The sequence below is a fragment of the Melanotaenia boesemani genome, chromosome 1 (genome assembly GCF_017639745.1).
Source record: "Melanotaenia boesemani isolate fMelBoe1 chromosome 1, fMelBoe1.pri, whole genome shotgun sequence".
Lineage (NCBI taxonomy): Eukaryota > Metazoa > Chordata > Actinopteri > Atheriniformes > Melanotaeniidae > Melanotaenia > Melanotaenia boesemani.
Genome location: NC_055682.1, coordinates 20355423 through 20381712, shown reverse-complemented (window position 1 = coordinate 20381712; position 26290 = coordinate 20355423). Strand labels below are relative to the sequence as shown.

The window sequence follows — 26290 nt, the reverse complement described above, 5'->3', positions numbered from 1 at the left end:
TATATAGCTGTTTAAAAGAAAACCCAGCCATACTGGGTGATGTGTAAAGATACTCTGAAGGCTGAATCTAAATAATTTAGATTAGAAATGGGACTCTAATGTTGTGTGTGCGTGTGTGTAGTGGCTGTAAAGGTTGTGCTCTTTGAAGGGAAATCTCTAAATGAAAGAAATGTGGGAATAACAGAGAAACCTGCTGGAATGTTAACTAATCTGTGGTCTGATTCAATGTTTGATGCATTGAAAAGTCAAAATCACCATAAAGTGCTCTTTGCTGCATCATCCCATGTTTAAACAACTCTGGGTTTTTTTTGTACCTGTTTTATCACCTTACAAGTGAATCGTTTGCTGTTGAACTGTGATGGTGCTCAGTACAATATCCAGGAGTTACTGGTATTTAGTCATGTGCTTATTACTGTAATACAAACCTTTTCCTGAGAGCCCCTGAAGCAGACGACAAGAGCTTTCAACCAGCGGATCAAGCACCTCGTGTGCTTCAGATGGTTGCCAGGTTATTGTTGCCCCTAGTTATAAAAGTGGGGTGGGTGGGATACTTCCTGAAACACGAGGTGCAATTAGATAAAAACCATACAGTGGGAATCAATTTCATAGGGCAGAGAGCTAAATACATTTCTACCCTCTTTGATTTATCTTTCTGCATCTTTAACTCACAAACACTCAACTCCAACCTTACATTCTTCTGTTTGCCGTTTCCTTTACTGTCCTGTAACATTTGCATTGCACATGGTTTCCTGTTAAATGCAAATCAACTGTGTTCATTGTGTGCCTGTGCTCTGCTCTAACAGGTCCAGCAGGGCGAGGCAGCTGCAGAGAGGTAAGACTTCCTTGTTTTTTTATTTCTGTAAAGTCTTCTGTAAAGTCTTATATCTCTGTATGTGGAGGCACTGTTTGGTGTTTGTGTATGTCTTTGTTTTCTTGAATTGGCCTGTGTACACAGTGATATAGTGCTTGTGTTAGGAGGAAATAGAGGTGCTCAACTTGACTTGGTGGCTACTTATAGTTACTTGTTGACTCTGTGTAACAGATTGCTTTTTACCGATGGCTGTAATGACTAGCTACCAGTTGTGGTGCCATTTTCTTGTCATATGTCTATATACGTCCTATAAAGATTATACAGACTCTGTATACAGTGGTATCTACTATATATAGAGCTAGCTCCTCTAAAGTAAAAGAGCAGCATGAGACATGAATGGGATAAAGTGCGTTTGAGGATTGAAATAATGTGTAATTCTGCTTACCTTCCGTCACAAATTTCAGCATATAACACTCAGTGTTAAGAAAACCCAAACACAAAGTAAATGTGGCTCGATTAAGAATAGTGCGCTATTACTTTTGATAGAAATTCATTGTTGGGTGCTTGTGAAAACTGAAAAAATATTATAATTATAATAAAAGAATAAAGAAAATGTTCCCATTAAGAAATTAATGTGGTTTTACCAAAATGAGTGGAAAAGCCAAGCCTAGTTTGGAACCTATAAATCAAGCCTGCTTTCACATAATTCAAAGTTTAAAAGGCTCGTGTAAGATACATTTTTACTATGTTAAAGGGAACTGTGATATCTTTGACAGTTTCAACATAATCACAGTTTAGGTTTTACAAAAATTTGAGATTTTACTTTACAACATTCACATTACAATGATGTCATACACTCCAAATTGTTGCCCAGAAAGTTTTCTGAAAAAAACTTCTCTTATTACAAATATAGTCCACAAATTAAACATCAAAACTGTCATGACTCTGTGTAGAGGGAGGACTCAAGGCTGGTTCAGATTCAGTTTTATTGTCGTTGTATGTCACATGTACATTAAAGGAAATGCAGTTAGCATGCAACCAATGATGCTAACTGTGAATATGGCACAGTGGGACAATATGTGTCAATTACCATACATTTACTGCTGACATCACCCTCAAATGATGCAAGAGATGATCAGCGGCAAATTCATGGCAACTAACAGTTTGGTCAGTAAGTTAAATTCAAGTTAGGAAGGATGGGGGTGACCGTGTGAGGGGGTGCAGAGTTCATGAGAAAAACTGCTGTTGTGAAGTAACTGTTCCTAACCCAGGTGATCTTCTGGAGGCTCCTGTAGCACCTACCAAAGGGCAGGAGGGCAAGACGATGGTAGTCCATCAGTGGAAGTTCACCAGGATATCTGAGGACAAGTGGTTTTTCCTCAGATTCCTCAGGATTTGAGATGTGTCAGGAACAATTGTTCCAGACTTTTACTGATGATGGGAGTGAGGGCTATTGGGGAGTAGTTGTTGAGACTTGACGGTTTGAAGTGCTTGGGAATAGACATAATGGAGGTGGACTTAGAGCAGGTTGGCATGACTCCCTGAGAACAAGTCAATAAAGACCCCAACCTGCTCCCAGGCGCATACTCTGAGTACACCTCCAGAGATGCCATCAAAGCCTGCAGCTTTACGTATGTTGGTCCTGCTCAGCAGCCTCAACATAAGTGGGAGAGAGTGTGAGGGATTAGTTATCAGCTGTTTGAGGTACTTCTAATGTGGGCACCTGGTTGTCTCTTTTGAAGCAAGCATAGAAATTGTTATGTTTGTTCAGAAGGGCAAATAACAACAGTTCCTTTAATAAATGAGATCTTTAAACAAAGGCAAATCTAAACAAGGAATTCATCAGAAAGGCACAAGGATAGGCAATGGGATCTGAGGACAAGAAATTCTAATTATATTTTGGGTTTTAGAAATAGAATAACCTGTGGATGGCCTGTGGTATAACCACAAAAGATACACAGAGCAGAAAGCCACTTGGGTCTAATCACAACTGTAACAGATGACAGATAGACCAAATAAATGTAAGGCCAAGTGAGGACTGGAGGAAAAAGACAAAGACCAGAGTAATCAGGACACTGCCAGGTACCAAGGAGGGGAAGTCAAGAGCATGCAGTGAATCCCTGAAAGGGAACGGTTCCTTCCATTTGACAACTAATGTAAGGTCTCTTGTAACATTACTTGCAGTACAACAGACTCTATAAGGTATTGCATCAAAATGTCCTTTCATTGGCAGCCATCCTGTCCCCTCTACTAAAAGTTTTAAATGTGATGGACAGCCTACTGTAATACACTCGTTTGCAATTTTGAAAGAAAGCTTATAGAAAGCAGCAGGGTTTCTTGCAGAAGAGACTAGTTAATTGTATTCATAACTGAGTCTGCTTTTTAAAAACAGTGCCATAGTTTCTAAATCTTTTAATCAAATCGTGTCTCATGCATGATGAAATCCCCACATTCTTTGCAGTCTTACCTTGAGAGATGTCATTTCTTATATTTCTGACCTATTTATCAGTGTAGTCATTTGTAAATGGAGTTATTATCTCTGAAAGACTCCTGTAATAGCTATCATGTGACCTGTTTTTAAATAAACCCAATTTGTTGTGAAATGGTCCACCAGGCCATTTAACTTTCCCCCCCTTCATTATACAACGTCTCATGGCCTATTTTGATTCAGTTCAAACTTTTTAAAAATGTTTTGCAGGTGTCAAATAAATAAATAGATCCCCCATCTCCAAAAAAAGTAAGTATTTTTCACAGGAACAACTGATGGGAAGCAGAATTTTACTAAATCAATTTTAGGGAATGCAGGAATAGGAATAGGAATTTAACTTGTACATGTGGATTATTGTATTGTAGTAAATAATCTCAATACTCTGAATAAATGCCAAAATAACTTTAAGTATCTTCCCTCTTTTGATGAATAAGAGGAACATGTGACTTTTTGGTACAAGTTGTTGCTTTCATCAATCTCCCTCACACTGCAGTTTTTAAGATGATCATCTAACACTAATTTAAAATGTGATGCTGTGATTTGCTGTAGTTCAGCTGTCTTCTTCCAGACAATGTAACTGCTGTGCTCCTTGTATTCCACAAAATTCAGGACGATTGCAGCCCTCACAGCATAAACCTCTCACCAGTAAAAAGGAGCACAAATGACAGAAGTTTTGACAGAGTAGATTATCAAACAATAATGGATCTCAAGGGTTCGGAAGTGGATGTGTGGATTCCTCCTAGCCAGCAGAGTAAACACAGATCACACAGACATAATCTGTATCTGTCTCACACAAACGTGCCTTCATGTGCTACAGCATGCAAAAGAGTTTCTTACACCTCCCACTGAGAAATAAACTGAAGCCCACAGAAAGAAATAACACACTTTCCAAACTTTCTTGAGGTCTGAGTTGAGGGATGATCACAGAAGCCTGAGGACACACAATCACGAACACACACACACACACACACTCCACAGCAGCTTAAAGAGGCGCACAGAGCCCTTCTCCTTAAATGGTCAAAGCTCCCAGGAGTGAAAGAGAGGCTGCTGCTGCTGAAAAAAGACAGGGAACAGAGGGGACGGGAGAAGGAAGGAGCCCTTAGGATTGAGGAGTTTTCTGGGGAAAAGGCTGAGAGAGACCGTTTGGCTGTGGGAAATCGGCCTGAGAGACAGAGATCAGCCAGTGTGTGTGTTTCAACCGTAGCAGTGAGCTCAGGTAATGTGCATGCTGTCTGTGGACCGGTTCGGGTGGCCCCCTGCATGGAGCTGTGGGGTGTTATCGTCTCTGCAGTTGCGTCTTTATGCATGAAAGTTTGTGAACATTTGTTAGTCTGACTTGTAACTGCTGGGGTGAGTTTATAAGACTACCTGCATGTGAGACTCATCTTTCCCTCTCCTTGAGGAGTGCATTTTTTTCCCCCCTCTGGAATTAATCTGCTCCCTTAGCTGACTGTACATCTCTGTGTCCATCATGTCTTTTTTTTCTCACACTTCCTCTCTCATGTTATCTTAGATTGTGATTCTCTGTTAACCACTTCCTCTGCTGGCCCCGCACTCTCTGCTTCACACAACCAAATTTTAAACAAATCTGGCATGAGGGAGTTGGCTTATGTAACACAGGCGGGGAGGAGGCTGCCGGTCTCCTCTCAGGACAGAGACAGCTGGCCTGTGCTGCAGTGAGAAGTTAATTCTAACTCAGGCGGTTGTGATAGACAATTAAATTTTCTTCCTCCCTTGTTTGTAGGAACAAGAAAAGAGTTGTCTTCCAGGGTTATCTGAGCTCAGTTGTTTGTTCTGTCCTATTCCCCCACAGGAAATAATCTGAGTGATTCAATTACTCTGCAATATTTATCTCTGTGTTGTGCTCTGCTGGAGAAACACCCTGCACCGCCAACCCTTCTGTAGTGCAGGTTGGCACCTTTGTTTAATGCTGAATCTTTTTCTAATATCATGCAAAATTTCTTCTTTTCTGTCAGTGATGTGTCAGGGTCACTAAAGCAGGATTCTTTTATCAGGAAATGTTTAAACTCCTTTAACTTTATTTGTGAGTTTATTTAGTTGTTTAGTGGTCACCCTTGTCTGAGTGGATGGTGGGTTCCTGCACTGCAGCCTAATGGTTGCAATGTGTGACCCAGCCAGCCATGAGTAGGGTGGTTCTTGTGGTGGCGGTCTCTGTGGTCATGGATGGGGTGGCTCTCGGTGTGGACGGATCCCCAAGATGTCACTTCCTCACAGCAGCATCAAGTCTGATACTAGGGACTGGAGTTTGTTTATGTAAAATGGGATTTGTGGTTTTGTGTGCTGTATCTGTATGAGTGTGTGAGCAATAATGAATGATTAGGTGTGTGTTTTTAATTTAGTTAGGTTATATGCTTGGGTATGTGAAGGCTTATTTTTAATTTGATGTTGAAATTATTTTAATTTGATATTTAATCGGGATGTAAAGCACTTTGTCTGCTCTTTGGTATGAAAAGTGCTACATAAATAAAATTGGATTTGATGATTTGATTTGTTAGTAAAGCTTCTTTTCATAGACGATAGACACAATCGTGCCTGAATCTATAAATATTTGTCTCAGTTTTTGTCATATTTAAAAAGAACTGCTATAGCTGTTCTTTTTGGTCAGATGAAATAATAAAATTATAGATTTTCTACCTCAACAACAAGTCAGCAGCATCTCTTTGGATAAGTGACCAGTGAAGGAAAACAACTGTAGGGTGAAAACTAAATGCATATTCAGACTGTGACAGGAAAAATGAATATCCTCCACATGATATGATATTCTTGTAGTCAAGAAATATCCCTCTAGCTCACAGGGAGATAGTCAAACAACCCATTTCCTCCCCAGTGACTCACAGCCTTTCTGTCCCTATATGTTCCCAGAACTTGTCATGTTTGTCATGACACTGAGCAGTACTCTGCATATTTTGGTCTTCAATTCTCAGAGGATTTGTCAAGCGTACAGTTTGTGCCATACCTCAGTCACAGCCAGTAACTTATCCCACCTTTATCTCTAATGCCGACCATGGTTACAAGCGCAGACGGCAGAGGCAGCCACACCTGTCACATTTATACATATGTAAATCTTCTTGTTTCTGGTGAAATCAAAGAAATATGAATATGCTAACATCTGGCTTCAGTTTGTGCACATCCCCTGTGCCTTCAAAGGGTTAAATCAGTTCTGCTTTTAGATTTGCATAAATTTGTGGCTAAAAAAAGGAAGAGCTGTGTGTTCAGAAAATGATTCACAACAGATGCACAAAGAAGTTCATTATTAAATAAGGTGATGTTTGCCCACACAATAGCTGCCATACAGACAGTGCAGTTGAAGGAAACAGGGACTGATGCAAATAGCCAAGTTTTAAATCTTTAAATATCAGTGTAAGTTCTGTACAAAAAATGGGGTATTTCTTTAACAAAATTGGATAATCATTTTGTAATACATGTTTTCTCATATCTTCTGTCCATTTACTTTGTTTTAAGTTCTTGCTACAATCTAATCAGTCGATGAAACTGCAAATCATGCATTTTTATTAAATTCAAAGTTCATTGGCTTCATGTGAAGACTTCACAGTGGTGATCCATCCTCTTAGTAATCTTCCACAGCATACACCTTTTACTTATAGCCCCTCTGTTTGTTTTACACTGTCCCTCAGGAGCTCATTGACTCAGTTAGCCTGTGAGAGCAAGATGTACCTACTGCAGCACATTGTTATAACAACGCAGAGCGTCCCAGTGTGTGTTTGTGGTTAAGACAGTTACCGCCTGATGAAAGTCAGTGTGGGGAGATAAGACACGGAACTCAGATTTAATTTTCTATTTCTATCACTCATGGCGTAAATGCTGCTTGTACTAGCTTCCAAGGCTAAAACAACAAAAATTTTATCTTAACATATTATTCACTCCTCCATCCACAGCTAAATCATCACTTAATGGTGCCCCACTGTGTTTCTCACCAAAACACAAATGTATATCCTTGATGGCCAAATGAGTTGAATTCATTTTGTTCTATCATTTTTGTCCTTTAAAAAATCTTTATTTATGTTGGAGTATATTACAGTCAAATGTGCAGGATGTGAACTATGATGTCTTCATTTGTACACATCCTTCATCCACTATATGTATTAAACAAACAAAACAATATCTTTTCATCCCTAAAACAGCTCCACAAACTGCTTGTTTAACCCTAACTAAGTAGTTTTGGTTTCTAACCAAAGTGGTTTTATGTAACCGAGGGGATCCAAGAGAGTGAAGTCAACAGTGTAAAAAGAATGTTTCCTAGCCCTTAAAATGATCATATTCTACCCCTAACGAAGTAATTGTATTGCCTAAACTCAACCAGGAAATATTTAAGTACAGGCATGTTGTGTTTTTGACTGAATCAAGTAAAAAATAGTCAATCTCACATCAGGTGTGTGGTTCAAAGTGCTACACCTAACTGCGCCATACACCCTGGTATACTTTATCGATGGAAAAGCTGGTTGATTATAACAATATTTCCTCACTCAGTATCCAAATGGAACAAAATTTACTCATCTGAGAATAAAAAAAAACATACACCCTAATCTGAGAATTCATTCTGTAACATTTTGAAGCAGAAGTTTTGTTTCTGAGTCTGTTGCAAGGCACAGGAGAATGGAGCTTTTTTGGGATTTGTTCATGGTGTGATGGTGTGGTTAGCTCCTTTAGCTGTGGTTGGGCAGGAGGGGCTTATGTGGTGTATCGGTCTAATAACAACTACAGATAGGGCAGAGTTTCCCTCATCATCTACTCACGAGTCTGCTCAGACCTAAAATACATGATTTCTGTTTTTCTCTGTTTTTGATTTTGCAGCTCCGTGAGGAGGTTTTGCTGTTTCTTTTTGAACAAAGTGACCATAATTTCAAGCAGTCCTGTGACACCCCGTGCACTGTTGCAAGACCTTTCATCTTCCCTCACACCCGCTCTGGCCCCTCACTGCCCCCCATTATGCCCACACTGCCTGAGGAAGAGGAAGACTCTCCTGAGGAACTGGACAGTTGTTCCAGCTCTCCAAAAGATGTAAGTTCTCATACTCTCACTTTTTGAAACACAGGGTTAATTTTTCTTTTAGCAAAAGCATCACAGTTCATAACCGATGTGGCTCTAAGAGGAAATTCCATCTACTGCTTCTGAAATCGACCTTTTAAAAAAGGAGCCTTTTCCTTCAACATCCTGCTTTCAATTAATATGTAGAAGCTTTTAATTAATTTCCAGTGATTGAAAGCATATGCTCTTTTATTCAAACATTCATTAAAACTAAGCTTTCTACTATCACCACACAGAGGCTTGGCTGTGCAGAGAAAAACAAAAGTGCTGAGACAATTAAATATTATTTTAGATGGTGCATATTTCACTTATTGGCTCTGTATTCATTCAGCTTCCACAAAATGTTTACCAATGAGTCTCATTCTGCTGATTCCTGAGTGTTTTATGAGTCTTTGAAAGCTACTTTGCTTGGCTTTCATAATGAATCACAGAGCCACCGCTGAGGCCTCTAAAGATGTGTGGAATTTCAGAGCAGGGTTCACAGATATCAGCTTTAGAAAGAATTTTTGATTTTTCAGGGAGGCCATTTCTGTTCTGTCTACTAAATACCACGTCTCAGCAAAATGGCAGCTCTCAAGTCCTGTGAGACATATTTGTAACTTATATAATAGTTTCTTCCCAGGCTAAATAAAAGAAAAAAAATTTAGCTTGGCATCAGTTTTTTTTTTTTATATGTTTTTTTTGGGTGAAAATGATTAATTTAGTAAAATATCTCAAATGGTATTTTTACTTTAAAAGTTTTATTTTTCAATGAAGTTTCTCATTTTTAATTAATTATACATGTTGTGAAGGGAGAGGACGGAGGATCCAAAGTTAGGAGAACTGAGGCAGGAGGCAGGCAGACTAGGAAATGTGAAAGAACAAAAAGTATGGCAAGATAAATGAGTGCAGGGACCAAACTAAAATAAAAAAAATACCTATCTGATGGGCAGATTGACTAAGCAAGACTGGGAGAACAAGGGAAAATAAGCAGGACAGGGAAGACCAGGAAAGGGCAAGGATCTGGCAATGAGCAACAGAAACCGAGGGGTTTTCTTACAGAAGGAGAAAACTGCAAATGGGGAGCAAGGGGGAGCAGGTGTGGCATTCAGAAACTAAAGACCAGAGGTCTGTACTATGAAGCTGGATTAACATATCTCTTCATTACCTGGGTTGACTTACACTGTAACAAATTGCTGTAAAAATACTGGATATTTTTAACAGTAGTATACTGTTCTCCATTAATACAGTTGAATACTGTAATTTCTGACGTCTTTAAGAGACAAAATATTAATGGCAAGCTTCTGGAAACTATTACAGTACAGAGCAGTATTTTTATTTTTTTTTTTACAGCAAGCCACCATAATCCTACAGTATAATATAGTATTTCTTTTCTTTTTCGGTTGAGACATGTTCTTTGGTCCGTTCAGTTAGACATCTGAACAAAATTAGAAAATTAAGTGAATTTAAAATAGGTCTACACATCAGTGTGTTTATTCAAGATTGAGGAAACACTAACAAGAAGAGAGGAATTACGTTTCATCCGGATTGTTAAACTGAGAGCACCAAGCTGGACGGAACACTTCACGTGACACGCTTTCCCTCTTCTCATCAAGTGAGCAGCGTTCCGTCATCAACCCTCCTCCCAAGGCTTTGTTAAAAAGGTAAATATCATCTTGCTAAAGTGAGAATACGATATTATGTGATTTTTTTGTTGGATTAGCATTTACCTGTTGTAAGCTAGCATGCTATTCACTCTTTTAGCAGCTGCGGATAAAAGTTAAACTTTCTGTTGAAGCACGTTGCTAGCTTGAGCTGGTCGGTCATTCTTTGTGATTGCTACAAGGTTCAATTTTACAATTTGTTGCGGTATTCTACATGTAAAACGATTTAAAGGAGTTTATAGGGAGACACCGTTATAAAGGTTGATGCAAAAAGCTTAAGGCAGCTTCAAAGTGGACTTAGTGTAATATAGCTAACGGTTAACAAGTTGTTGGGGAATGACTTTTTTCTTGAAAGAGCATTTTAAATATTAAGTGTAAGTGAAATAATTTTTTTGTGAAGGTCTGTAGGGTAAACGATAACATGATAACTTGTAATATATGTGGTAAGGCCTGCAGGAACACATTTGCTCATGTCAGGACAAGTATTTAAGGACAAAACTAAAGAACAAAGATGTACAGTCTGAAGATGGGGAGTTGACTCAAAACATCATCCAAATGCTGATGGCCTACTTCAATGAAAGAACAGAGGGACTGGTACTCTTTGCTGATGTAAGTTTTGTTTAGCATTATTCCTCCTGTCTACCATGACTGTACATGGAATTCCATTCTTAATTTGAATACTGTTCATGTTTTACAGATGTCTGCCACTGCAGCTGATGTAGAGCGAACCCTGACCCTCCCAACCACTCCACGACTGATTCTACTGGGTAAGTATCATAACAGCATTACATGGAATATAGAACAAATTGAGTCTGAGTGTAACGGTGTAACTTTTTATGTTCTGTCTTTAATGTGTTATCCTGCAAAATACACAGACATTGCAATGAATATACTGAACACATTTATGTCCTAATTTCCTCTTAGCACCACAGTTCAATCGCGTTGCTGGGATTATTGACCTAAAACACTAGTGAAACAACAAAAAAGAACTCCAAGTTGGACAAAATAGACAAAATAGTAATGTTAAAAGTAAAAAACTATATATATTATGTTACTTTTTCTTTAAACTTCTTGTCCAGGGCTCTTACACCCATATTTCTTTTCCATGATTGTTGTCTGCATCAGTTGCTGGTGATGGAGTCACATTGGGCCACTGGATGATCAGCATTGAAAGCCAGGTCATCTGTGAAGGCACCCAAAAAACCTTCATCTCAGGGCTTGCTGCAGTTTTCGCAACATTCTACGTGTTCAACCTGGAATACCAAGAAGAAGCTGCAAGGACCCTGGAGTTTGTGCAAAGGTAAATTTTGTGTCAGAAATATTGTTTGAATGTGTTACCCCTCTTCCCAGCTCTTGTTTAGGAATATTGAATTGTTATTTAATATAAGCCATGCTTATATATTCATTTTACAATTACAACATTTCTAAAGAAATTTTGAATGCTGCTAATGCAGCCACCCACGCCCGAGAGCGGCAGCCATGTTGGAGCACCTACATTAATGAGTGTGAGGGAAGGGCAGCTGAAAAAAACATTTACTTGTAAAAGACACCTGCAATAAGACTGCTGGAGCGTGTGTGTGTCAGAGAGGGATCATAAGAGAGACACACACAGAGTTAGACAGAAACATGCACACTGAGTCAGACAGATACACACCGAGTTAGACAGAAACACACTGAGTTAGACAGAAACACACTGAGTCAGACAGACACACACCGAGTTAGACAGAAACACACTGAGTTAGACAGAAACACACTGAGTCAGACAGACACACACCGAGTTAGACAGAAACACACTGAGTTAGACAGAAACACACTGAGTCAGACAGACACACACCGAGTTAGACAGAAACACACTGAGTTAGACAGAAACACACTGAGTCAGACAGACACACACCGAGTTAGACAGAAACACACTGAATTAGACAGAAACACACTGAGTTAGACAGAAACACACTGAGTCAGACAGACACACACTGAGTTAGATAGAAACACACTGTGTCAGACAGAAACACACCGAGTTAGACAGAAACACACTGAGTTAGACAGAAACACACTGAGTCAGACAGACACACACCGAGTTAGACAGAAACACACTGAGTTAGACAGAAACACACTGAGTCAGACAGACACACACCGAGTTAGACAGAAACACACTGAGTTAGACAGAAACACACTGAGTCAGACAGACACACACCGAGTTAGACAGAAACACACTGAGTTAGACAGAAACACACTGAGTCAGACAGACACACACCGAGTTAGACAGAAACACACTGAGTTAGACAGAAACACACTGAGTCAGACAGACACACACCGAGTTAGACAGAAACACACTGAGTTAGACAGAAACACACTGAGTCAGACAGACACACACCGAGTTAGACAGAAACACACTGAGTTAGACAGAAACACACTGAGTCAGACAGACACACACCGAGTTAGACAGAAACACACTGAATTAGACAGAAACACACTGAGTTAGACAGAAACACACTGAGTCAGACAGACACACACTGAGTTAGATAGAAACACACTGTGTCAGACAGAAACACACCGAGTTAGACAGAAACACACTGAGTTAGACAGAAACACACTGAGTCAGACAGACACACACCGAGTTAGACAGAAACACACTGAGTTAGACAGAAACACACTGAGTAAGACAGAAACACACTGAGTCAGACAGACACACACTGTGTCAGACAGAAACACACTGAGTTAGATAGAAACACACTGTGTCAGACAGAAACACACTGTGTCAGACAGATACACACCGAGTTAGACAGAAACACACTGAGTTAGACAGAAACACACTGAGTTAGACAGAAACACACTGAGTTAGACAGACACACACTGTGTCAGACAGACACACACTGAGTTAAACAGACACACACTGTGTCAGACAGACACACACTGAGTTAAACAGACACACACAGAGTCAGACAGGGAGAGAGACAAATCGGAAGCTAACTGAGACAACTGTAAAGTTCCAAAAGGAAGTCAAACCATAGCCTGCTTCCTTTTGGAACCCATCTTAAGGATGGGGCTGGTCAGACTGACCATGTCAGTCTGTGTGATGCTCTTATTGAGCAATGTGTCCTTCTCTAACAGCCTTTCTTAAGTTGACCTGAAATACAGTCTTCAAAAAGTAGATACATTTTGAACTTTGAAGAACTAAATTCTTAGAAATCACTGCCAACAAATTTCCCAAATATGACATGTTTCCTAATGCCTCAAATTAGTTAAATAAATTCTGTTTTAATTGTAGCAGCTGATCTATTGTAATCCTCAATCATGAATGTTTTCTTATTTCTCACTGATAGTTTTTAAAAAAAAATCAAATTTTCATCCTCTCATCATTTTGAGTCACTGAGGTGATTATCATATAAATGCATCTTAATTCTTTTTTCAGTTAATGTGAAAGGGTTCCATATGAAATTATTTTTAGTTACCACACCTAATATCTTATATAATTTCTCTATTATTTCATTTTAGGCGCCTCATTGGGATCAATCCCGAAAGGGGAGGAAAGACCAGCCAGGGAAAAGTGGTGTCAAAGAGGACGGGGAAGCTGGTCCACAAAAAGGCAACAACGGTGAATCCCCATGTGGCCACTCTCCTAAAAAATTTGATGGACTTTGAGTGGGGGTTTATTTAGTTCAAACTGTCTCAGGTGCCCATGGTCAATTTTTTTACTCACAGTTGTTGAAAACCTGTTTATGTTTAGTTTTTATTGTTGTGAAATGTGTGTAATGAAGTTAGCTTTTACTTTGTTCTTAGCTGCTATGCAGTGACTTTAACTGAACTGTTTCAATGTTTCGGTGAACGGAGGAAGGAAGAGGAAAAAATAACAAGCAGTAAAGTGAAGAGGATTTGAATTGGCTGATGATTTCTATTCTGTTTGCAAACAGTCAAACCAGCCTCGATCAATTTTGACCCAGTAGGACAACACAAAGTTTAATAAATGTAATGTGATCTAAATCCCATGTCATAGTTCAAGAAAAAATATGACAGTCAAGTAATGATGCTTGTGGATTTTATGGATACTACAAAAGTTCAGTTTTAATAAATATCAATGTTGTGAGGCCATCTCTTGTCTGAGCTCTTTCTTATGGCTGTTTTAATTTATTAGTAGTATAGTTTTACTTTTCACTTTAAAGATAACATTTTGTAGGATTTTGATATAGTTTTACAGTAATAAGTTGTTAATGGAGAATACTGTAAGAACTGTAAAATAACAGTATAATGGCAAAGAACTGACAGTATAATACTGTAATGTTTGTTTTATGTACAGCACAGTACTGTAATGTTTTTACAGTTATATACTGTTGCTGTGGATTACAGTAGGTATACTGTAGATTAACAGTTTCAAGCTGGCAACTCTAGCTGCCAGTAGTTAACTGTAATTTAACAGGAAAATTTGTTACAGTGTACCCAAGACAATTACAATCCTGATAAGCAGTAATACAAAGTTGATTATCAGCTTGGTAACTAAACCCAGAGTTTTTCAATCTTGATCACTGCATGCTCACATACTGTAAAAGGGGCGGTGTTTGCAGACCAAGAGTCTGACCAATCGCAAACATGGAGAAACCCTGCAGAGCAGCCTGCTTTACCATGTAGGAGCAGACAAATATTCTTCAAAAATATGAATTTAAACACATCATTCAGGCCAAAACCAACATTGTTGCCGCAGCATAAGCCAGGAAGAAATGCTGGCTGTTAATGTGTAAATTCATGAGATTCTACAATATAAACAGACAGCACTCGGATCACTCAGCCTACTCAGCACCCCCACGTGTGTTCATTATTACTAACCCCATTATTTCAGATGCAACTCTAGTGGAGCTAAACAGACTTGGGAACAGTCGAGAACAAGTACAAAAACATATTCCAAAGCTGTCAGTGATGAGGCTTTATTTCTTCGTTGCATGGATGACATCAACAGAATTTATCTGATATTGCAGCCAACCAGTTGACAAATGTAGCGCAGTTCATCCGATGAAAATCTGTACCGTTCGTATTGGATGTTATCAGGGATGTCAAAAAGATTGCATCTATTCCTACAAACCTCCTGATAAATCAGTCAGGAGGTGGTGCTTTTATACTTAGTGATTTTCTTATCCAAAACATAACCTGATCTGGAGCAGGTCAGCCATTCAGCATAAGTTACCATGGTGATTTACCCCAGTAAAAAATGAACCAGCATCATAGGAGGAAAAATCCAGGATTAGCCCTGCAGTTTCCTTGATGAGAGAAAATTAAGCTTCACTGTACAGGTCGCTGATGTGTCATGAGGAGGTTATAAACGTAACTTAATACACAAGTGGAAAAACTCTACAAATATAATAGAAGACAAAAACTCAACTTGAACCAAAGAACACATGAAATGCAAACCCAACAACTAAACTAAAACTCATAGATCAAGACAATACAGGGATGTTTTTCTGTTTTTTTGTTTGTTTGTTTTTTTTGTTTGTTTTTTTGGGGGGGGGTTTTTGTAGCTGAATTTGTGATGTACTTAGGAATAGTCAGTGGACAGTTGGGGTTCATTGTGAAGTGGGCAGCATACAGTCATCAGCCATGTTAGTATTAAAAAAAAACTGGGAGCAAACAACCAAATAATTCTCAAACTCCTTGAGGGACATTGTCCTGTGGGTTTTCAATATTTCCCTGCTTCAACACCTGATTCAAATTAATGGATCATTGTAAAGAACTTTGCAACAAGCTGCTGAATCCATTTAATTGAAATCAGGTGAGTTAAAGCAGAGAAAAGACTAAAACCAGCAGGACAGCGGCCCTTGAGGACCTGAGTTTGAAGTACAATTCTGCTAGTTTAATCCCATAACAGCAACCACGAGACGGTAAAAATGAGTGACTACTTAAGTGAAAACTGCCTTTTCTTGTGGAGAAAAAAATTATGTCTTTCAGCCAGAACATAGAGAAAAGAGAGGCTGAGCAGAACAATGGAACAGCATACTGCATATCAGTATACACTGTCTTGGGTTGAGAAATTGCTGTGGCAACGTCAAAAACTGTATTTTTTTTAATAATACAAATCAATCCAAAATTAAAGCAATGACACAATCCACAATATTATTTTTTGGAGTTTTGGTTATTATAGATGGCAGGATTCTTTTTGCCACATTTCATTGTTCATTGTTGTTGTCGCATGCAGGAGTAGGTAGGTAGGAAGACATTGCTTCAAGAATAAAATAAACTTTTATTTCAACTAAACTAAAAGCACTGCAGACTTGTCAGTGGGACAGCAGTGGCAAACAATGGCAATGACAATATACTGAGAAGTAATGCAGAGCAGCTGTTTTCCTTAGAGACAGAAACTTTGTGGGAATCATAGGCAAGAAGCCACATCAACTGGAAAAAAACATGAAATACAAAATGAAACCGGAAGTAAGTTTAACCAAACAAAACAGAACAGAGCAAAAACTAACTGCACACAGATGGGAGTAACAGCGATAAACATATAAGACTAACCTTACTAAACTCGGATAATTGTCAACATAACAGAAATCTAACTAACATTCAAACCTAAAACACAACAAAAACCCTGTCCCTGTTCTGAGTGGCTGTTGGTTATGTTTATCTAAATCGTGTGCTTCTCCAAACTCAGACTGTCTACTCAGGCTGTCTACTGCACGTGAAACATTTGGAAATACTGCATTTACTAATAAACATACTGGTTAATATCTCAGCAGAATGTAATGGAGCTGTGTAATCTAATCGACAGTCATATGCAAGCTCTCTTAAAGAAGGTATTTTTTATTGCAGCAGAGCGGAGAGGAGACTGCAACCTGTCTGTGGTGTTGCATCAGGTATTCCTTTTGTTAGGACTGCTTTGCAAATATAAGCTTTTAGAGAAATTTATTAGCATACAAATCTTTGGTAATCTCATGAGAATCATATGCTGTAAAACTGGGATTAATGACACTTTTTTATGTTGCCAGTTACCTGTAGGAACACCATTCACTTGATGTACAGTACATTTAAGGCTCAGTTTCCCTCTTTGGCTTTATTCCTCCTATTGAAATGGTTAGGTGCTCCTTTCTTTTAAAATAAGTAGAGGTCATTTAATTTTCTAACTGGGGGTTCAGGGCGAGATTTAGTTAGTTAGATTACCACAGCTTCTCAATACCCCCTAAATAGGGACATCATTCCTATGTGCCAATATGTAATATAGAGGGCAAAGGATAGGAATTTTGAAGTAAAATTGGAGGAACTGGATTTCGCCCATCTGTCTAATAAAGACTATTTTCTAACTCCCTTGACTTTTCTATGCTTTTCTCCTCTAAAGAGGATTGATTGAATCTGCTTTAACCTTTTGTTTATTTTTCTTGTTTGGGAATCCTTAATTTGGACCATATCAACAGACTTGGGGGCCTCAGTAAAGTGACAATTAAGATCTCAGGAAGGAATCAGAACAAACTTTTGTTTATAAGAAGCAGGTCTTCAGATTGGATTGTTTCAGGGCATTTCAGGGCACCTGTTTGAAGGATTAAGAAACTCTATTGAGTGACATGTCAGAAATAAAAAAAATAATCCCATTACCATCAGTGAGCCTGCACCAGTATCATTCACTCTGAGAAATAAGAACAATGCAATAAACCAGCAACCAGAAACTGGAGATTTATTTCATCACTACTTAAAGATCCTGAGTTTATCAGCTACTTTAAAAGAGAATGGTCCATATATCTAGAAAACGACTTGCCATTAACTTCAGCGTGTGTTGTATGAAAAACAGGAAAAGCAGTAATGTGAAGGAAAATAATTTTCTTCTCTTCCTTTAAGAAAAACAAGGAGGCTTTGAGAATCTCAGAGTTAGAACTGAATTAAATTACTAGAGGACGCTTGCCATGTCTCCCCAGAAGAACACACACTGTATGATATAAGGAAAGCTAAACTCGAACTTAATGAAATAATAGATTGAAAGAAAAAATACACAATTCTTGTTGCAAAGACTTCGCTTAGAGAACTTTGAACATGGCAACAAATTTGAAAGGTTCCTGGCTAATCAATTAAAAACAGTAGAATATAACAATCTCCTCTGTCAAAGATCTAGAAGGAAATATCAGCCACGACCCTGGCATGATAAATAACACTTTTAGAGAATTCTACAAAACATATATAAATCAAAACAGAACAGATGAGCATATAGAGCAATTTCTTATAATATAGTAATATCACTCTTCCAAAATTAAAACATGAAAATAAAATGGCCTTGGATTCTCCTCTTTCAGTCAGTGATCTCCATGAAGCTCTCCAGCATATGCCCCAAAATAAAGCCCCAGGTCCAGATGGTTATCCAGCAGAATTCTACAAAGAATTCTGACAATGCTGGCAACCACTTTCTACAATATGATATTAGACAAAAAAGAAACAGCTAATATTACTATAATATTAAAACCAGGAAAAGACCCGACACCACTAGTAACCGTCCAATTTCATTAATAAACGTAGATCTTAAAATAATCAGCAGAGCTCTCACCAGAAGGACAGAAAAAATAACCCCTCTAATAATAAATGGGCTTTTTTAAAGGTAGACATTCCTCTACTTAGTCACGCAGATTAATTAACACAATAGATTTTTCTGCTCTACATAATCTGGAATCCACAGTAATTTCTTTAGACGCAGAAAAAGCGTTTGACCGAGTAAACTGGAAATTTTTATTAGCAACATTAAACAACTTTGGGTTTGGGTCATCTTTTATGGACTGGATAAAAATATTTAAAAAAACCTAAATGCATGTGTGAAGACCAATGATCAAACTTCTCCAAGCTTCTGTTTGCAGAGAGCCATTGCCTTCTATCTGGTCTCTTTCTATTCTCTACTTTCTTTTTCATTTCTATTTACTTATCTCCTTTTTTTCTGTCCCCTCTGCTCAGCTGTGTTTCTCTACTTCCTTGTCAGAGTTCCACAAATGCATATTTGAGCTAGTTAATTTTATCTTCCTGCATTAGTATAATGATTTGTTGCTGTAGATGTTGTCCGTTTCTCTCACTATATGAACTTTTCCCTAATGGGGCAGTAATGTCATTTTTCAGGTTTCAACTACAGTAGAAGCACTGAGTTGTAAAATTACATTATCATAGAAATATGTTCCAGTTTAACCTTATTCAGGATGTATCTTTGATGCTGGATGCTAGACCATGAGAGCTTCTAGGTTGTTTACAGCTGTTTTCTGTAATTAAATTTTTTTGGCGGTTTGTTTGGGGACATACAGCACAACATACAGTAAATTGCATTTGACTTAATCTTGATTCTTTGAGTTTTGAACCAGTTGGGTGACCTTATTTATAATCAAATTACCACAGTACTGTCCCATTCGTTCCCATGAACTAAGTTGTTAAAAGAAACTCAGTTCAGTTTTCCACCAGGGTTTAATCCAGCCTTGCATTTACTGTGTTGTTTTGCATAGTCTACACCAGGTGAAAGCCGTGCTGTCATCATGACCGCCCCTACCATTGTCTATCCACAGCAAGCTTTTACTGTCCAACAGGATGGGCGTCCTCTGGAACAGACCAGGTAATTACTTACTTTATCAAACCCAAAAATAGTTTTGAACAGCCTGTTCATATTATTTCTGCTTCCTCTCTCAGGCCACACAGTCCCAGAGCTCGCCTGGCCAGAAACTCCTCAGGAGGACCCATCACTACAGTCGGTGAGTAAATCCCACACACACCAACACACACTCACATGCTGCAGCTGTAATTACTAAAAATATACTCTATGAGAACTAGCTGGTGAGTTTTCTTCAGCCTTGCACCACTTTCCATAAAGTAAGTCTACTTAGAGAGGACATTTGTAATGCTATCAACAAAATCTGCTTTTCCATTAACTTGTTTTACATTCCTTTGCTTCAAATTCAATGAAGTACACTTTAAAACACAAAGACACTTATGTTGTGTAATTAATCTGTCAGTGTTTCCTCCCACATGCCTGAAATTTTTCTTGCTGCTTTGATCATCGACCCTATCTGATGAAAAGAGAAATAACAAACCCCTAAATTGGCAAATCCTCAATAGAGGATTTTTTTTAATAGCTTCCACCACTGAGCTATTATTGGCTTTGAGACTTAACATCAAGTAATACTATTCTAATGTCTCTAAGATGCAGTTGTAGCTGAACTTACTTCTATCCAAGAGTTAAAAACTTCCCTAACAATGTGATGACATTTTCTACCAGATGTTTGGTTATCAAAAGGAAAAGGAATATACAGAGCATCAGTGCAAGCAAGTGTAGAAATTCCTGCATATCTCACTCATTTGTGTCAATATGCATATCATCTCTCTCAGACAGCACAGGTCACGTGATCGACCTGGTGAAAGATCAGCTGCCAGAGCTGCAGCTCTCTGAGGAAGATCTGCAGAAGAACCTGGAGCTGCTGGAGCAGGCCAAGAAAGTCAGCGATCGTTTCCTTACACGCAGAGGACGGCGGTCCACAAGCAGCCTCACCGAATCACCCACAGGTAGAGGACGCACACACTGACACATATGCACTCACACTGAGATATCCAGGTTGAGTTAAAGGGATTTTTTGATTTGGGCTTTTTTCTTCAAAGTTAGTTAGTTAGTTAATTAGTTAGTTAGTTTGGGGAATCAGAAGCTTTCCCAACAGGTGAGCTAAAGCTAAAAGCTGCCCTGTCAGGGTCACTAGATGATAGTTTTGTTTGTCTTTCAGCATTAATAGCAATGATAGAAGTAGCTGCATCTGTTGTTGAGGAGATCTGGCAATTTCTCTTTACACCTTCTCTCTTTCAAGTCTGATCTGATATTGCACACTGGAAATGCCAAGGAGGCATGGCTGTTCTCACCAAATTCTCACCAAAGAAGACAGAACTGTCATCACCATGCTTTTTTTTATCATTATTTTACAAGGAAATTTGTAAATTAAGCCCTTAAAATCCTGCAAATTTTCACCTAAAATGGGCTTTTATAGATAAAAGACTTGTTGTGGACCAACTATTTTACTGGACTACTTTTACTGGACCATTTTTGTTGCAGTATCATCTGCTACTGGAAGATAGAGTGCATGGTTCGTGCACAAAGAAGTGTACATGCAAAGGGGTTGAGGGAGTAGGGACAAATGGCTGTTGAGTTTGGTAGACATAACCAATCAATCTTTTAGCACAGTCCTGTTCGTTCCACAGGTGACTAAATTTTTTTTTATTTTGGTGTTAGAGCATTTAATTAATTGGCTGCAGTTGGGGTGTGAAGGAGAGGAGTGTGTATTTAAGCAATACAGTAAAAGATGCTCCTGAAAAACATCTCCTACCCTAATGGTCCCATTGTTTTTTTGTTTTTTTTTATTGTTTCACAGAGAAACAGGTTGTGATTGCTCAGTCTGTAGAACAGTTAAATGTAGTCTTAAAAAATGATTTATGGGTGGGAAACAATTAGACGGATCACAAACTGATTTAAAAAACTTCTTATGTGTGAAAAGGTGACAAGATTAGCTGTTTTAACTTCACAGAACATCAAGATTTAAGCCTTTCAAGGTGTTCAGTGTCACGTTTATATTTTTAAAATTTTAAATGTTTTTGTTAAATTGTTTTTATTATAATCAATAACTTCCCCTCAGGGATTAATTATTTTTAATGCCATTTTACTGAATTGATTTAAACAAAGATCTGAGTTTTGTGATTGTGTCATGGACTGCGGTGGAGGTGAGGACCCCATTGCAGGCAGTCAGGGCAGGAGGCAGAATCGGTGCAGGTGAAAGGTTTATTTCCCAAAAACTCAAGACAGGGATAATCCATACAACACGTACCACATATGACCACATAAGAGGATCTGACAAGGAGTGATTGAAAACCAAGGCCATATATACACGGAGGGAGTAATGGGGAACAAGTGAAGTGGATGAGTAATTAGACCAGGTGTTCTAACAAGGCAGAAACAGAAACCACAGAGCACACAAGGAAAAAACTAACAAAAACCAAAAACCCAAACCATGATCTCAAAACAGAAACTAATGACAAAAACCACAACCACAACCCAAAACTACAACCAGAAAATGACGAACATGACCCCCACACAGCCCATGATCGTGACAGATTGTTAGATATTTTTTTAAATCATATGAAATTATGTTGGTGTTTTTCCCTTTACTTTGGTATTTTATAGACTAAACTACTTTTAATAAACATCATTAACAAAATAACAAAGAAATGGAAGCATTAACCAGCTTTAACTGATTTAAGAGGTTGCAGGTTGTCCCAGTCAGTTTTAATTAATTTCTATTTTCTATATATTTCTGGTTAATGCATGCAATGTTTGTTACATGGTTGGTTCCTAAAATAAATTGTTTCCCTCACAAATAATTTCTCTGCAGCTCTTTCTCCAGCTCCAACACCATCATCTTCACCATGTTCCTCAAGAAGCAGCTCACTGATTGTGGCCCCTCAGACTGGTTTGTACTTTACTGTTAGGTCCTTTAACTCTGTTGATGAAAGTCTGTTTTCTCCAAAAATACAAAATAAATATTTATGTGTTCTTGGTTTCTGTTGCTGACTTTTGAGCATCAGAGAACCGGATTAGTTTTCCATCAGGCACCACTTCCTGTTCCCAACTGCTTCTCGACTCTTGTCAGGAAACTAAATTGGCTGTTATGGCACCTAAAAACATTTTGATGCACAATTCTTTGTTCATGAATGAGAATTAAATAGGTTTTCTGTCAGATTGAAAGAGTTCCCAGTAATTATGATTGTTAAGTTGCTTTCTGCTTTTTCAGCTGCAGGGACTACAGATACAACCCTGGTCAACTCACAGCCTACTGGTCAGGTAAAGAAGTTGTTCTATGTACACCAGCTGTCACTCACAATGACGTGTAATGAAAATTATTTCTCAAAATATTCTCATTTCATTATGTTAAAACAGGGTTTGCTGATTTCATGACTAATTTTATTCTTTTTTTTTAAATGTACTGATTTTGCAAAGCACTTTGTGTTTATGTCACGTTGCCTATGAAAGAAAAACCCTCCTTAACCAGATCAATAACTCAATAACCAATGATCCAAGTAACATGTATTAACACATGAAAACTTGCACATTCTCTTTTAGCATCTGGAGGTTCCTTCTGAGAGAGATCAACCTGAATTAACGAACCAGGATCAGGAGGTCAGATTAACAAACTAACTGCATGTTTACATTTAAACCAATAAAAGACAAAGGTAAACCTTAAGCAGAGAAGGAAAGTCTCACTTCCATCCTAGTTAAAATCCTTTAACTTTGACCATCATCAGGTCAAAGTTACAGTTTGTCAAGGACCTTTAACCTTTTCACTTTCTTCCTCTTTCAAAGAAAACTTAAACAGCATTTTATTCAATGGACTCTTATGGTGAAAACATTGTGTATTGACTCAGAGGTTTTGTATCCCAATTAACAAGAATACTAAGAAATGACCATTCAGTAGTGTAAATACTCCTGTCACAAAGTTAGGATCAGTTGTCAGCTGTGTTTTATTTTCATGCAGCTCATATCTGAGCCAGCGAGTAAACAGAGCTTAACTGAAAACCTGCAGAACTCGTGACCCTCTTGTCAGTGTTTGGTGTCAGTGGTCCTTGTACAGTGTTGAACTTCTCAGCCTATTCTCAGCCTGTCATTATTATATTTCACTGTTTGCATTAACTGCAGCTAGATGAAGTAATATTGATTTTACACAGAAATGCTCATCATTTCATAATCTTGCTAACCTAGGACCAGCTGTTTGTGGACTGGAAGTCTGCTGAGAAAAGGAAAGTGTCTTCTGGGACTCTAAGCCCCCACTTTGCTTTCCAAAAGGAGAACTGTGATCTTGCTGTCTCAAAGAGTCCTTCTGCAGTCAATAAAGCCGATGAGGTGTCAGGTCGAAACCCAAACCAGGCACCAGCCACAGGCGTGGCCAAGCCTGTCCCTAGACCCCCTACCCAGCAGGCACCCTGCACAGCAGAGATTAAAACAATCGGGGCCTTTCCTCCACTGATGAGAGCTGTTTCCTGGGATGCTGTAGGCAGCCTTAATTCAAGAAATGGTGCTCCTGGTTTCCCTCCTGCAGCCGACAACGCTTTCTCAGATAAACCCAGAGAGCCTGTGTTCAAGTGCTCAGGGTACAAGGACCTCCCCACCCAGCCGGGCAGCATGCAGAAACTGTCTAAACTCCGAGAGGTATAACATCTTTTAAACTGGCTACATTTCACAGTCATCATTTAGTCTTTTTATTGTCAGATGACCCCTGCTCAAATATAGTAAGAATTAGTCTTTTGATCTTGTGTGTCTTTCCACAGGAGCACAAACTGATGCGTAACCAAAGCATTGTGGGATCAAAGTTGCCAGAACTGAGTGAAGCTGCTGAACAGGAAAAAGGTAATAGTCCATGTTCACCATCTCATTATGTCAGACAGAAAGTAAAAGTACTTTCGGCAGTATCACACAGGGTGTAAACTTCCTGAATTCCAGGCAGAAATGATGATAACGTCTTGTTTTTGTTCATCGTTTACTGGCAAACACAACTGCACTTTTATCATCTTCCATCAGCAGATGGCGCGATTGTTGAAGGGTGTGAGCCAAAGGCAACCAAATGATGCACAGAAGTTATTCTGTGTGTTTCCGTTTAGATAGAAAAACAAGCTGTACACTTTATTCTAATGAGATTTTTTTTTCTTGGACTTCTATTCTATTCTATTCTACAGTCATTTAGCAGGCGCTTTTATCCAAAGCGACTTACATTTGAGAGTAAGAACAACACAAGCATGAATTCAAAAACAGATGGGACATCATAATTAAGTGACTTGAATACTGTCAGAAACTACTTAACCTGATTCAAGATGAAAGGCAGTAAATACACTGATCTATTGTTGCAAGACACTCAACTTCTCGGAAAAGACCACAAGGCTCTCTTGAGGACTTTTTTTTTATCTGCCTACAGGATCCTCACTTTCACAAAAGTCAGCTGGTAGTGAGGAGACAAAGGAGAAGTCTGATGCCATGCCAAATATTTCAGACGTGATGCTGAGAAAACTCAAACTCCATCGGGGTCTGCCCGGCTGGTGTGTAACAAAATCAGCATCCTTACACCATATTTTCTGTGTATGAGTATGTACATAAGTTTAATGACAGCTTGTCTGATTTCATTCCAGTGCACCTCCACTCACTGAGAAAGAAGTTGAGGTTGGTATCTCATTTCTGCATGATAGAGTTTTTTCAAAGATTTTAATAAAAATCTTCAGAAGCATAAAATATTCCGTAAAGACGGGAACCAAGTTAAATCAGCTAAGCTGGTCTGCTTAACGGTAACTAAATTAACTGAATCTGAGGCTCATTAATCACCAAACCGGTTCTCAAGTGACAGATTGGGATCCCCAAAACATTCCTTTTGGATATTCCAGGTTTCCTGGGCTGGTAACCTAGCAGGATGTGGAGCAATGGCAGGAAAGCTTTCATAACGACCAATGTTTCACTGTAATAGAGTTCGGAAGTTAAATAAAAATAAAATATGTAAAAATAAGTAACTGCACTGTTCACTTGCTCAAAAGCTGGGTGTCTATCCCCATCCTCCCCTTCAGCTTCCTTTCATAATCCATGTCAGTTGTTGATGAGCTAGAAGTACAGGATATCAGATTGATAAATGTTAATCAACAGTTCCCTTTGTGTCAGAAATTGATAATAAAAGTGGGGCTTGGGTTTCTAGAACCTACTCATAATCTGTTTATTTGATTTAAACTGTAAAAAATCAATGATCTTGTAAAGTATTATATATTAATAACTCTATTCAAAGCATTTCACAAGTTACTACCCAGTAATATACAAAATATTTTCATAATTCGGGAGAGTTCTTATAAATTTAGAGGACTCGGAGATTTCACATTACTTAAATTTTGAACTATTCGTAAGCGTTGTTGTGTCTGTGTGTGAAGTGAAATATTGGAACAGACTGGATATCTAACACAAGCAATGCCCAAATATCTATAGATTTAAACTGCTATAACAGCATAACGATGGACCTGGTCTTCACTATTAGTGGTATTGTCATTTTTTACCTTGTTGGTGTGTAATTATCATTTAATGTAAATAACGGTTGATTGTTAGTTTTGGTTACTTCACTGTGACAGTGCCTTGCTTCTATTATTCACATATTTTAGTTAATGTACGTTATGTTTTATTTTTCTCATATTTGGTTAATGCTGTAAATAAAATTATTGCAATCTGGTGCAGGCCTTTAGGTCATTGTCCTGGTTTGAGGTTTGGGAAACAGGTGTGAGAATTTGAACTTATTATGTAAAGCTATT

General features: G+C 38.4%; 1 protein-coding gene across 1 annotated transcript in view; it reads left to right on the top strand.

Moving 5' to 3' along the window:
- mrvi1 (murine retrovirus integration site 1 homolog) overlaps window positions 1-26290 on the top strand; it is a 39611-nt gene that overhangs the window by 4763 nt on the left and 8558 nt on the right. The window contains exons 4-15 of the mRNA XM_041988602.1: window positions 804-832; window positions 8133-8339; window positions 19444-19550; window positions 19625-19686; window positions 20321-20494; window positions 22360-22437; window positions 22774-22808; window positions 23088-23144; window positions 23724-24170; window positions 24290-24368; window positions 24931-25051; window positions 25142-25172. Coding sequence (XP_041844536.1) covers window positions 804-832; window positions 8133-8339; window positions 19444-19550; window positions 19625-19686; window positions 20321-20494; window positions 22360-22437; window positions 22774-22808; window positions 23088-23144; window positions 23724-24170; window positions 24290-24368; window positions 24931-25051; window positions 25142-25172 — 1427 coding nt within the window. The remainder of the gene's footprint in view (window positions 1-803; window positions 833-8132; window positions 8340-19443; window positions 19551-19624; window positions 19687-20320; window positions 20495-22359; window positions 22438-22773; window positions 22809-23087; window positions 23145-23723; window positions 24171-24289; window positions 24369-24930; window positions 25052-25141; window positions 25173-26290) is intronic.